The 12,637-nt window shown below is 48.7% G+C and overlaps 4 protein-coding genes across 4 annotated transcripts; 1 reads left to right on the top strand and 3 right to left on the bottom strand.

Moving 5' to 3' along the window:
* Nucleotides 1–220: 220 nt before the first annotated feature.
* Nucleotides 221–679, top strand: PFICI_11878 (uncharacterized protein; the record flags this gene model as incomplete). The annotated part of the gene is made up of 1 exon (XM_007840459.1): nt 221–679. The coding sequence occupies one exon, from the start codon at nt 221–223 to the stop codon at nt 677–679; it is 459 nt and encodes a 152-aa protein (XP_007838650.1).
* Nucleotides 680–3,152: 2,473 nt separating this feature from the next.
* On the bottom strand, nt 3,153–3,482 carry PFICI_11877 (uncharacterized protein; the record flags this gene model as incomplete). The annotated part of the gene is made up of 1 exon (XM_007840458.1): nt 3,153–3,482. One exon carries the CDS (start codon nt 3,480–3,482, stop codon nt 3,153–3,155), a length of 330 nt encoding a protein of 109 aa, XP_007838649.1.
* A 2,778-nt stretch (nt 3,483–6,260) lies between these two features.
* PFICI_11876 (uncharacterized protein) lies at nt 6,261–7,769 on the bottom strand (the record flags this gene model as incomplete). The annotated part of the gene is made up of 6 exons (XM_007840457.1): nt 6,261–6,423; nt 6,483–7,009; nt 7,088–7,138; nt 7,201–7,479; nt 7,530–7,700; nt 7,755–7,769. The coding sequence occupies 6 exons, from the start codon at nt 7,767–7,769 to the stop codon at nt 6,261–6,263; spliced, it is 1,206 nt and encodes a 401-aa protein (XP_007838648.1).
* A 931-nt stretch (nt 7,770–8,700) lies between these two features.
* PFICI_11875 (uncharacterized protein) lies at nt 8,701–10,287 on the bottom strand (the record flags this gene model as incomplete). The annotated part of the gene is made up of 1 exon (XM_007840456.1): nt 8,701–10,287. The coding sequence occupies one exon, from the start codon at nt 10,285–10,287 to the stop codon at nt 8,701–8,703; it is 1,587 nt and encodes a 528-aa protein (XP_007838647.1).
* Nucleotides 10,288–12,637: the final 2,350 nt, after the last annotated feature.

Raw genomic sequence — 12,637 nt, 5'->3', positions numbered from 1 at the left:
ACATTGGGATATATCACTGCAGACACCTCTCCACCAGCACAACAAACCGAAGTGACAGCTCATGTCACCACAAACGACTCAAATGGACAACTCGAGACAGCATTGACGGTGGTTGGTGTTCTTCTTAGTATCTTGGTCGTGCTCTTAACATGGTGTCTTTGTGGCAGGTCCAAAGTGGCACGTAGAGAACCTCGCGGTCGCCAGGGACCTCAGGGAGCAGATGGGCCAGAAGGGCGGCCTGATCGTGATGGAATCCGCGCCTCTGATGGACCATATGGACCACAAGGACAACAAGGATTGCATGGATTACAGGGCCAGCCCGGTAGGTATACTTTTCTACTACTATTTACGATTCCTAGGCCATTTTGGAGCAGACATTGGTGTTCCGGACATCAAGGGTTCTCTTTCAAAGCGGAAATCTCCCGCCTCAAGCTTGTCTTTGATGATGATTGCTAAAATCACTTTGTCAAAGGTCGTGATGGAAGAGATGGACGAGACGGGCGAGATGGACGTGCAGGTAACGATGGGCGGCTTGGGACAGGTAATCTGGGGCCTCCTGGGCCTTATGGTCGACCTGGGGCTGACGCTTGTCAGGGCCCACAAGGAGTTCCAGGGGAGCGCGGCCCTCAAGGAACTTGCTTCTTCTCTTGGCAGTTTGTGGATAAAACGCATGTTCTAGGTGTTCAAATACGGCGATCAGGAGCGATGGATGCAAGACAGACAACCGTAAATACTGTACAACGTTGGTCTTTGTAGACGATACTGAGGTGAGCTTCGCGGATATACCTAAGAGAGATATCTGGTCTCATCATCGCAATGACGCATGATGGCCTTCGCAAGCTAAAGTGGTGAGATAAGCTGACACCAACTACTGTCTATACACATCTGAGAGCGATCAGGTAAGATCCATCTGCTTCTTCGATTCCAGCTTGTTACTGTTAAAGGTGGACGAATTTATACGTATCCTTGAGACCCAGCGCCTGAACGCGCTATCACAGTGCCGCCGCTGATTTTGGGTTCGATTCGATACGATCAGACTGAGCCAAGACGTCCACCGACATTCCACTGCCTGGGCCGAATTTAATCACCGTGCCGCGGATCGGGCTCGTGACCGGTTGAGAGCGGGAGCTGCCAAAGTTCAATGTGTCACATGCAGGGGCTTTTAGTGGTTGTATGTTTCTCGCTGGAGTTTTATCCGCACGGGAAAGTGCGCTACTGCCCACTTCAGGATGTCAGAAATGGCTCCACGCTTTGCCAACGGTGGAAACATTACAGGCGTATACAGGCAGATCAAGCTATGCACTTCTTGTGATCTTGAATTCTTGGCAGCTGCCTTATCCAGCGGGTTTGGGGCACTTTTGACCAGCCTGTATTTCTTGATCAGCCGGACAGGAATCGAAAAATGGGCGATAGCTTTCGTCCATACAGTGAACTACCTCACTGTGAGGAGATATTGTCGTTTTAGGGGTCCTGTTGCGTGTGAACCAATCCTTCTCAGCATTACGTTGCTTGCCGCTTTCTACCAAGTACATCATGATGAAAATTACCTCTAGTCGTCTACCAGGTCAACTGGCTTTGATAATATTTATCTGTTGTACCAGCTTGTTTCCTTTTCAAGACAAAACCTTTGCGAAATCAGCTCCAGGAACGAGATTGATAGTTCAAACTCATAGTCCTTCCCTCGTTAAATTGTATTGGGGTTCCGTCATCTAGTCAGAAGGCCTTTCTTTCGCAGCCTTGTTCTACAATGCGATCATTCATCTAGGATACTGCATACACTATCGACGAATGTCTATGCACCTTTTCGTATGTGGCGAGTTATTTAGCCGTGCCAACAATCAAGTCCTCAGACGAGATCGACAATAGTAATTCCAACAAATTTATTTATTCATGGCTTGCTGCAAAGTGTTCCCCGCACCGCATGAATACAGTACTAGAACGACAGCATGATGAACCAATTGGTCGCCTGATCAGTAGAGAATAGAGAACGGACTGGAAAAGCAATGAATGAAGGTCCAGCTGCGACGTTACACGGACATTATCTTACCACGTGCAAGGATTCTAGTATTCAATTAAATCAAATATGTAGTTAACAATTATTGAATCGATTATAAATCGGACGAGACCCAGAACTATGATGAATGAAGGGCAAAGACCACGAAAATCTTGAAACTTTACTGTACCTGATTCATACTCAACAAAACCACAATGAGCTTTCAAAAACTTCTCAACTTCGCTCTAATCATTTACCCAGTCATGGTGAATGGCAATTATTGTCATGGCAGTAAGAGCAGTCGCGGTGACAGCGCTGGAAGCACCGTATGGCTGGTTGATGTCGCCAAGGATTCAACATATAACAAACAATGTGGCCAAGGTTGCCTTGACAATCTCCGAGGACGTTGCGGCGTCATAACCAGATGGGGATGCAGTCGTAATCCCGACGGAGGAGCTCACTACGATTTCTGGACAAGCCAATTTTGCTCCGAGAATGATGTGACACAGGCTATCCTGGCTTGTACCAGACAAGAGCAAAATGTTCACTGCTCTATTGGTATCTGAATCGTTGGACAGGTCGAGGAACCATGCGGCTCTCAAGGAGTAGTTCGGGTTGGACACTACAGATGAAAGTACACATATACACACACTTCGAAAGAAAGAGATATTTATACACATGGAATTGCTTTTGCATTTGCTCGCTAGCGAGTCAGGACAAGGGGTCTTGGCTCTGTTGATAGGATAGCCAGGGTCACACAGATCAGACAAGTGAACATCTGCGTCGTTTCTACCCAGCGGAACGCAGGAGGCACCATGTTTGTACTGACCGGAATATTCACACCACTGATTGACCCCACGTGAGGTTTGAGCAAATCTCTGGACTTTTCCCTCGCGAGTCTCTACGTCCCGCTAGGCCTTTGCGTGACGATGCCAAGTGAATTTTCCTACTCCGGCCCTGCCTGGTGATGCCAACGCATCGCCTTTTGAATCGCCTCTGATCTTTCTTGCTTTTCGAGTCAAGCAGTTATCTAGCGCATCTCGCTTTAGAGGCATGCCATTCTCATATAATTTCTAAATAGGCATTCTCGCCACCTGCGGCGAAGTCCCAATCTCCGCAATCAGTCGGGAATATGCCATCATTGTAAACTCATTCAAATTCAACTTTCAAGTGTGCCTCGCCTGTCTTGCGCCTTGATATCATGTCCTTGGCCCAGCGTCATTAGGTTGAGGTCGGCTTCTGGCTGCGCGCCAAATGTCTTGAGCGCCATACCCGCAAGTATCACAAATACATCACCCACCTTGACCTCCACCTCAACGCCACCTTTCTCTCTCCCGTCATCATAAGCAATCTCCTTGAGTCCGTCAACCGCATCGGCTACTCCCGAATGTATGTGGGCCTTGCCTGTCAGCACGATTATGCATTCGTGTACCACCACGTGACCTTTCTCGGAGCTAGGAGTTAAGTCATCTAACACCACTAGCTGCATTAGCTTAGACTCACTTTCACATAACATTAATTTGTGCTTGCGTAAGCTGAAAGTAGATTATCAATCAAAAGTTCTATAGGACTTTCTGCTTAAAGATATATAGCCGTACCTACGATTTGCTTATTCTTATATTTACTAAGTAATACATCGTTTCTTGACTAGGAAATTGGTCTCTTTTATAACACTCAGATTATGCCCGCCTATAATATTTAGTGGGAATATTGCTGCATCATCTGAGATCTTCCACACTATAGCCAGTTAATAACTGCACCATCTTCGCAGATCTGTCATATTTTGACATTTAATGCTATGTCGCACCCTATCATATTCAACGGTAGCCTTGGCTTGGGTCTCATGCTAGTCGGGCTTGGCGCCAACGCTTCATTTCGTCCCAATGCGCACCTCAGAAATTTAGAGTTTCCTGTGCCCAGCGAGCCTCTAGCCAGGAAGTTCAGCCACGCGCTTATGCGAATCTGGGGCATTCGCAATATCTCTGTCGGCCTTCTGATTTCCATCATCTGGACGACAAATGATGAGAGTCTGATGGGAATGGCTCTGTGTGCAGCGTTGGCAATGCCTATTACCGATGGTTTCGTTAGTCGACTGCTTATTGGAGGTGGGGAATTTCAGCACTGGCTATTTCCACCTATCCTCGTGGTTATGATTACTGGACTGTTTGGGTGGTTTTAGATTTCTGGATATAATTTTCGACGGGTTCCGTGACAACGTTTTGGGCTATGGCATGGAGGTTGGCTCAGTTCCCCAAATGAGCCAATGTTCAAGTATACTTGATGATTATAATAAAGACTAATTTATATATTAGAGCTAGCATTTTCAATCCTATCGACGATAAACCATTACATCCAACTAGGTGGCGACTTGACCCCAAAAACATGGAGAGAGCAAAAGACTCGATGTATAGTATGGGTGGAAAGGAGCCTATTTCGTGATATAAATGGCATGGTAATGAATATCAGCTTTAGCTAATAAGCGCACTATGGTTCTAAATAAAACCAGGCAGAGCACGACGAATCTGTTCAACGTCCGCTAGCTCAATTCTAATTCCTGTCCATATTGGCAAAGAACCTTTAAACTAGGCCGCGCTTCCTATCAGTTCAGACATTTGTCCACCTGTTCTATTAAGCTGCGTACAAAGCCCATGCCTCCAGACGATCAAAACTGGGCCCAATACTTGAAATAGATCTCCGAACGCAAATAGAGCTTCAAGGGGTGATCATAATCAGTAATGCGTATATTCAATCAATAATTGCAGACAGATTACCCCCTATTATGTTGACCTCAATCATGGCTATGTTCGGGCTGAACTGCAGAGTTGCGCCTGCCGTAGGGTTCCATAAGCCTTCGACGGGTTTCATTTGGTTCCATACAGTGGAGATCTGAGCAACAGCCGCTACTGATAGTGTCGTTGTGATTATCAGGGGCCACTTCAATGCGTGTTTCGGAGCAAAGATCCGGACAAGCAATATTGTTATGGAGATTTTGGCCGTCCCGGAAGACAGAAGTGAAGGAGTATAATGTATCCATATCCATTTGGAAACGTTGACGGCCTGGTCAAAGGTAAGGTCTCCGTCGTGTTTTCCGAGACTATAATTATAGGCCACAGTAAGAAAGGCTTGACCGGCGAGGTAGAACACCTGTGATGTGCGAAAATGGGTCGAGATATTTGGAGCGCAACAAAGATGAGCCAGCATTTTATTTATTCATAATTGAAACTGGGCAAGGCTAGAAATCTGTTATGTTACCCATCTCGGCTGCGGCAATCATCCTTCCCTATACCAACTTTCGTGCAGGGTTGGAAAGGGGCCAACGTGTTAAAGTATCGAGTCCTATATTTGCCCATCGTATAAAGCTGACCAAGGCTGTAATGGTATGCACGGCCGACCTTTATTGTATGATGTTGGAGAGGCCGCATGGTGAAGAGATTCATCAGGAATAAAGGTGGGTTGCATAGGAGGTACTATTTTAGAATGGTGAGGCTGCCATGGTAGTTGGCAACAACATCTTGTCGTTGAAATATGCAGTGAACTTGAAATCTGGTTCCTACTGCCAGGCCTCCCGTCCTCCCGTCAGACCATTTACCCCCCTCCTACTTTTTATACCCTCCCTGATCTCATTCTCGTATCCGGTCCAAGAAAGGGTGCTAGTTTCTCGAGAATCCCAGGTACCACTTTCTGAATATCATATTCTGAAATGGTCAACTGAATTTAGACGGATTCGATATCATTCAGTACAAAGAGCTTATTAGACGGCCGTAATGCCTTTTAGTCTTAAAATGTCTTATCCTTGTGCAGAAGAGGGGAAATGAAGAGGGGGGAATCAGCGGGCTGAGAGAGGTGACGATAATTGACGCAGCAATGAAGCTCACATAAGATCAAACAATTACTAGGTGGGAGGGGCTGTGAGATCGAATATGTTCGAGAAATGGAAGAAGTTACAAGAAAAATACAAGCATAATTCATTTAAATCTCAGGAATACAGACTTATGGGTAGCTTTGGCAAATCAGTTCGGTGAAAACCACATAGGTAGGCTTCGATCTAAGGGAGAGAATTGTACCAAGCATGTTTCCCTTGTTCTTGAAGGGAGTCCAAGCTTCTACTTTGGTCGACGTAATCTGAAAGCCGTATCCCACTGCTGATTTGACCCGAATCATAACCAATTGTAGGCCAATAAAAGGTTGGTTAGGGAAAAAAAAGTACCGATTCCATCATGCCACTAGTTCAAGCGCGGGCCCGGATTGGATGAACTTGCATGCCATTCTACACATCCCAGTGAACTTCAAGGACCGACAAGTTCGAGTCCACGGTCTCAATTACCCGATGAAGGGCAAATCGCTCATCTGCTGCAGCGAAAAGCGCTTTCCATTCGTCTAAATGTCTATCGTAACTGTTGAAGTAGAACTTCAACGCCACGTCAACGGACCTAGCGAGGTTCTATCAGTAGGCATGCGAGTTGGCTTAGTATATCCCATAGTTTCATACCTCTGTACTCGTTGTCTCCATAATGGAGTAGCACTCTCCGGCTCCGGGAGGACCGCATCCTGAATGAGAATCTTTGCTCCGGGCCGGAGCGCAGGAATCTGAGCTTTCAAGATATTGACGGCGTACTGGTCGCCCCAAGAACGGAGAACCATACGGAAGAAATAGACGTCTGCTTTCTCCGTCTGAGTTCCAAAGAGCTCATGTGGCATGAACTGGACGCGCTCTTTCAATGAGTCGGGGACGGTCGAGTCGGCGCCTTGGATGACCTGGGGCGCGTCCTGGACAAGCAGCTTGAGGTTCTTATACTTACTTGCCAGGTCTATGGCGACTGATCCTCGTTGCCCACCCACATTCACGATGCGTACATCACCGAGGGAAGCCCAATCGTAGGACTTGGCAACAAAAGCGTCTCCGCAACCCGGGACATGATCCAGGGACTTTATCCCGCCCGCAAAACGCATCGCCGCCTCGGGGTCTGAGCCAAGGACTTCATATACCGACTTTCCCCCGTTCGCGAGAGCGTAGGCCTGTGTGTGTTAGTCCCAGTAAGTAGCTTGAATTTGGAGTATCACATGGGTCAGATATGGAATATGGTATAGATTCACCGTCTGATTAGCTTCTTCGGAGTGCGGCCATTTCTCAATCGCTTCTCCGACCTAGTGTAACACGTCAGTGTTAGAATGACGCTCTGCTTTCTTTAAATGAATAGATCTATTACTTTAGCAATAGCTGGCCACGTGTCGTGGCTTTCAAATGTGGCCCAAGAACTTATATATGGAATGGCCAAGAACTTGGAGGTCTTGGTATGTGCCACCATATCTGATTCGGGCTCTGTCAGGATGCGCATGGATATCGCATTTCGGAGCAGTCGTCTGACTAGCCCCTTGTCGAGATTCGTTTTCTCAGCGATTTCTTCAAAAGACACCCGGCCCCCTGAGGGGATCATGTCCAGAATCTTGAATCGGACAATTGAGTCAATGCTGACGACATTCGAGACCTTGAGGACATCAGTTTCTGGGGACCTAGATGGGCCTGAGAGATAGTTACCCCGGCAAACTTGTAAATAAGCATCAGAGGCTCTAACAGGACCTCATGGAGCTCAGCAGTTGCGTCCAACACATCATCCCGAAGTTGGTGAACATCAGAAGGGAGGGTTGGAGGGCTGCTTTCGGCAAAGGATGGAGATTCCACTCCCTGGGCTGACAGATTTGCTTGGAGCTATGCAACCGCGGTGCTTATCTTTGCAGCCAGTTCGACGATTCGAGGAGTGACGTTGTTTGAGGTCATTCTGACGAGGAACAAGACAGCGAAATGTTGAAATCTCAAGGGTGGGCGCGATAGGTGAGATGCAGTGTCTAATCACACAAATGTCAGATGTGGAGGTGGGGCTTGGAAGAGAGAGTTCTGATGGTTGACCTGTGCCTCTTTCAGGTATGGCTTAAGTATGGACGACTTTTGCGACCGCAGATGGACGGGATGGAGCGGCATCTATTTTGTCCCCGTGTATAACACAGTAGCCGACTTGAGCCGCACACCAACGGCCCCAATGAGTCTTTGGGCTTGATAAAGCAAGGGGTCATATTCACATCCATAATCAAACGCCTTTCATCTGACCTATCAACTGACCGGTAAAATCACAAACAAGTAGGGATACAAGGTTGCAATATTGGAAGTCCGTCGCCGCCAAGCCCAAGTGAGCAACCAACTGCATGAAACCAGAAGTCGATTGATGCAGACTTTTGGTTGGTGTTGCAACATCGATTCAATCATCGATAAGGGCACAGTGTAGCACATCTGAGATAGCAGCCGTACAAATCAGCCAAAAAATAGCAACAGACAAAGAAGAGCCGGGATGAATCATCATGTCCAAATAGGTGGCGACTTAACCGCAAAACATGGAGGGAGCTAAGAAAAACTGGTTGGAAAGGAGTCTATTTCGTGATATACTTGGCATAGTATTAAATGCCAGCTTTAGCTAATGAGCGCAATGCGGATCTAGATATAGGCAGGCAGAGCACGACAAATCGAGTTAAACCGCCGTTATAATCTTGACCGGATCAACTCTAATTACTGTCCCTGTTGATAAAGTACCTTTGAACTAAGCCGCGCTTTCCATCATTTCAAACATTTGTCCACCCGTTCTATCAGGCGGCGCACAAATCCCATGCCTTGATACAAGATGTATTTGGAAATGGATTCGATAGGATTGAGGGTAGAACTAACCAGTCTCATTTCCTGGCGAACACTCCAAGCCCTCTTGTTGCAATACGGTTTTTAGCAAGGCTTGGAAAATTGAGTCTGAGAGCATGCAATGCATGGACTTTTCGACAGAGTCGAGCATATAGGTACTTATCTGGATCAGCACCTTGATTTGTAGACTCCGGTGCCTGTGTATAACGAAACCATTTATTTCCAAGCCTGGAACTGTCGGAGGCAGCTTGATGGTCGCGGCCAGAGCGGGAGAAAACTCCAGTGTGTGATGAATCACGGAGAACACAGTCTCGTATATTCGGAGAAGGCACGTGTAACAAGTCAAGACGGCTAGTTTTGAGGTCATGTCCGGTTTCCAGGAAAGATTGAAAATCCCTGAAGTGAGTGCAGTTGGTATTGGGCTCTGGCGCTCCAGACATGATTGGAGCATTTTCCATCTCCTTTCCAGTTGTGCATGATCAGCTCTTTCAGAGCTGTCTGGGCCTTCTTCATGGTCATGTAAGTTCAGTGTTTGGTCGATCATTGCATTGTCAGGAAGCGAATCCGGGGAGTGTGACAATTGATTAAATGACTGGATAATCTCGAGAAACTTTTCCGAACCCTGGAGCATCCGTCCGATGGCATTTTCCTGACTGGTTGACCCATCTAGCGTCTTGAACAAGTACTCGGCAGGCCTCTTATCAGAACAGGTCAAAATGAACGAGCTTGCTAACTTGCAGCTAACTACTCTGTGCAGGTCTTTCATCAAGCTCGTGCTGAGCTCGGAGAGCTCGTGAATGGCCGCATCCTTGAGCTCAGCATTTGGTGCAACGGACTCATCCGTGGCACTCGTTTGGTTTGAAGGTCCAGAATTGGAGGAGCCTTGCGGAGTTAACCTATGGGCAGCATTTAGTGCCACTGGAGGTTCGTGGGCACACGTGGATGGAGTTGAGGACGAGGCATCGTTGCTATTTGAAGGAGTATCTTTGCGATGCTGCTGGCTTGATTGCAGGGTGAGTGCTTCACGATCCCCAGAGATGTTAACAACAGGGCTGAACTCGAAGTGCTCCGGAGCTGATGTGAAGGCGTAAGCCCCGGCGCTAGTTTTTTGGGTCGTGGTAAGCATGGCGCTTCCAACGTCCCCATAATCTTGTCCCCCAATTGCTCCACCGCCGAGAGTCTCCGGGTCGAGTTCACACGCAATGTTGCTGTATGTGGCATCAAGCGTATCGAGCCAGTTGATGTCGTTATCGTCTCGCAATTGATTTTGCCCATCTCCATATTCAACAGACTCCCATGCTTGCTGGGGGAAGACCAGACGTGCAGAGCGGGTTGGGCTCGCAGAGCTGGAAGACTCGTTGTGTGAGACTACCCGGCAGACGCTGTCTCTGGGCGGACGGGAACGTGTGCTCCCGCCAATGGTGCACTTTTCTCGCGCCTTTCGACAGCGCTGGCAGGCGCCCTCGGTGGTGAGATGATCGCGGACGCATCGAAGCTTATGGCCCCGGCACCGATCGCAGGCATAGCGGCGAGAGTAGTTGACGGATGGCGCCGAGGATGATTGGTATCGTCGGGTTTGGGTTTGGGTTGGGGCGGCGTGATTCTGGCCACCCATTATTTCAACAGCGCCATTCCGCAGAGTGGAACGCGAAGGGTGGGGGAGGTACAACAAATTGTGCCAAGTCGGAAGACCAAGCCCTGTGCTGGTGTTGAATGTCGTCTCACGTTCTACCGGAGCCGAAATATCTCATTCAAATTTTGTTTTCTTTACAGAGGAACTCACATGATTTTACAATCATTTCCATTGATAAAGTATGGCATGTTCGCACAAGGGTATATGGGGTGCTGCTCAGCAGTCACCTTGCCGTCTGTTTACCTTACTAATGCTGCGCTGGGGCAAGAGCCCACGGCGCAATTGGGGTTCGCTAAACTTGAAAACACTTGTAGCAAGACAGGGCACATAATGGCTACCTAGGTATGCGCCACTTACAACGGCTACCCTTGTCACGCGCCCACTATCGAACACCTCGCATAAAGGCAACCAACAATGTGGGGTTCCTTGGTGAGCTGTCCCATGGCGTGCTATCACACACCAGCCATCCAACACAAACAATCAACAGGAGGCGTAAAAAGCATCCTAGGACGCATCCTTGGCAGCATAACGCATCGACTGCGGCGTAATGTAAGCCGGGTAAGCTCACAGCTGCGGAATGATCTGATCCGTTCAATTATATCATTCCCATTGATCGATGCCGACGCACGACATTGATGATACTTTCCCCCTCAGACCCAGCGATTCGCAATTGTTTCCCTGTTCATTGTAATACGGGTGGCTGACACGAGGGCCCATGAAATTAAAATCCAGCAGCATGCCGAATAGACGGGAATCTGAGGGTGCTCTGAGTCGTGCTGGACCTGCGACTTTTAGAACAAGACCAAACTGAAAAAGGGGCTGTATCACTGTACTAGCTGACCCTGTCAGCCAGTCACTGTATAGCTCTGTGCTTGAGAAATGAGCGTCGACGCTTGAACTGATTTTTCAATCTACAAGCACCATGACACCACAACAAGGACAGAGCTCTAACGCGCTCATCGCCGTCATTGGCAGTGCAATGTCGCTTTCCTGACGAGTAACTGAGACGGCAAAGCTATGGGAGTTGCTCAAACATCCAACCGGTAAACTCGCGGCTATCCCGGACAGCAGCTTCACTGTCCATGGGCTCTATCCCAAGAGAAAACATGCACCATGGCATCACAAACGTACGGCACTCCTACGTTTGGATGAAGATTTTCGACTTTTTTATGCACAATTCTTTGGCATCAAACCCGTCGAGGCCAAATCGATCGACCCACAGCATCGTCTCTTGTTGAAGACAGTCTACGAAGGAGTTGAGGCCACGGGCCAAAGCGTCCGGCGGCTGAATGCTTCTCAAACCGCGTTGTATGTGGGCCTCATGTCTTCGGACTACAAGGACCTGCTCGGAAACGACCAGGAAAGCTACACTAAGTATTTTGCGATGGGCACGGCAGCTTCCATCCTCTCTAATCGGGTATCATATTTTCTCAACTGGCACGGTCCCGCAATGACAATCGATACAGCCTGCTCGTCTAGTCCCGTGGCTGTGCGCCAGGCTGTCCAGGTATCGCGATCCGGAGACGGAACCCAGGTAGCCCTGGTGGCGGGGACCTATATGTCGGGTCCATCAAGATGGTCATTGGCCATGCCGAAGGCACTGCTGGCCTGGCGGCATTGTCTAAGGCGAGTCTGAGCCTTCAACACCGTATTGTGCCCCTTGATCGGCTCTTCGATCGGCTCAACCCCGAAATCGGCCGGCTTTGGCCCCTGGCGAAGTCCCACGAGCCAGCATAAACAGCCTTGGCTTCGGGGGCGCCAACACCAACGGTATCAACAAGGCCTATGAACCTGCGCCCTGTAGTCCTGCTACAGATGCCTCGCTTCCCTGCTTTGCCCCTGTGCACTTCTCAGCTGCCTCCGAGACGGCATTGCGAGCGTGTCTGCACAGATATGCGGAGTTCCTCGGCCAGCACTACGACGTCAGCACGCGTGATCTGACCTGGACGCTCAACACCCGCCGCTCGACTCTGGCTGTTAGGGCCGTCATGTATGGAGACATGGCCTCTGATATTGCTCAGAAGCTACGGACACGGGCAGATGTTGACAAGGCGACACTGATACAGGTTGCGCCAAAAGCTCTCCCCGAAATGCGCCGAACTCTGGATATATTCACCGGTCTGGGTGCATATCGGACTCGCTTTGGGGGCCGGATCAGCTCCTTTGTCATCTCCGATGTCCGAATTGTTGGCCCTCCGATTCACGTGATTCGGAGCTCTCACCAACAAACAATGCTATGACTCCTTGAATCAGTCTGCTATGCAACACAAATGCGATATTAGGCTGTCGAAGATGCTCATTTCTCCAATTTGAAATCCTGCACATCCCAGCA

Source organism: Pestalotiopsis fici, assembly GCF_000516985.1.
Source record: "Pestalotiopsis fici W106-1 unplaced genomic scaffold PFICI_Scf_9, whole genome shotgun sequence".
In the NCBI taxonomy this organism is placed as follows: Eukaryota; Fungi; Ascomycota; class Sordariomycetes; order Amphisphaeriales; family Sporocadaceae; genus Pestalotiopsis; species Pestalotiopsis fici.
The sequence above is the reverse complement of the archived record's forward strand: the minus strand, read 5'-3'. Positions and strand labels throughout refer to the sequence as shown.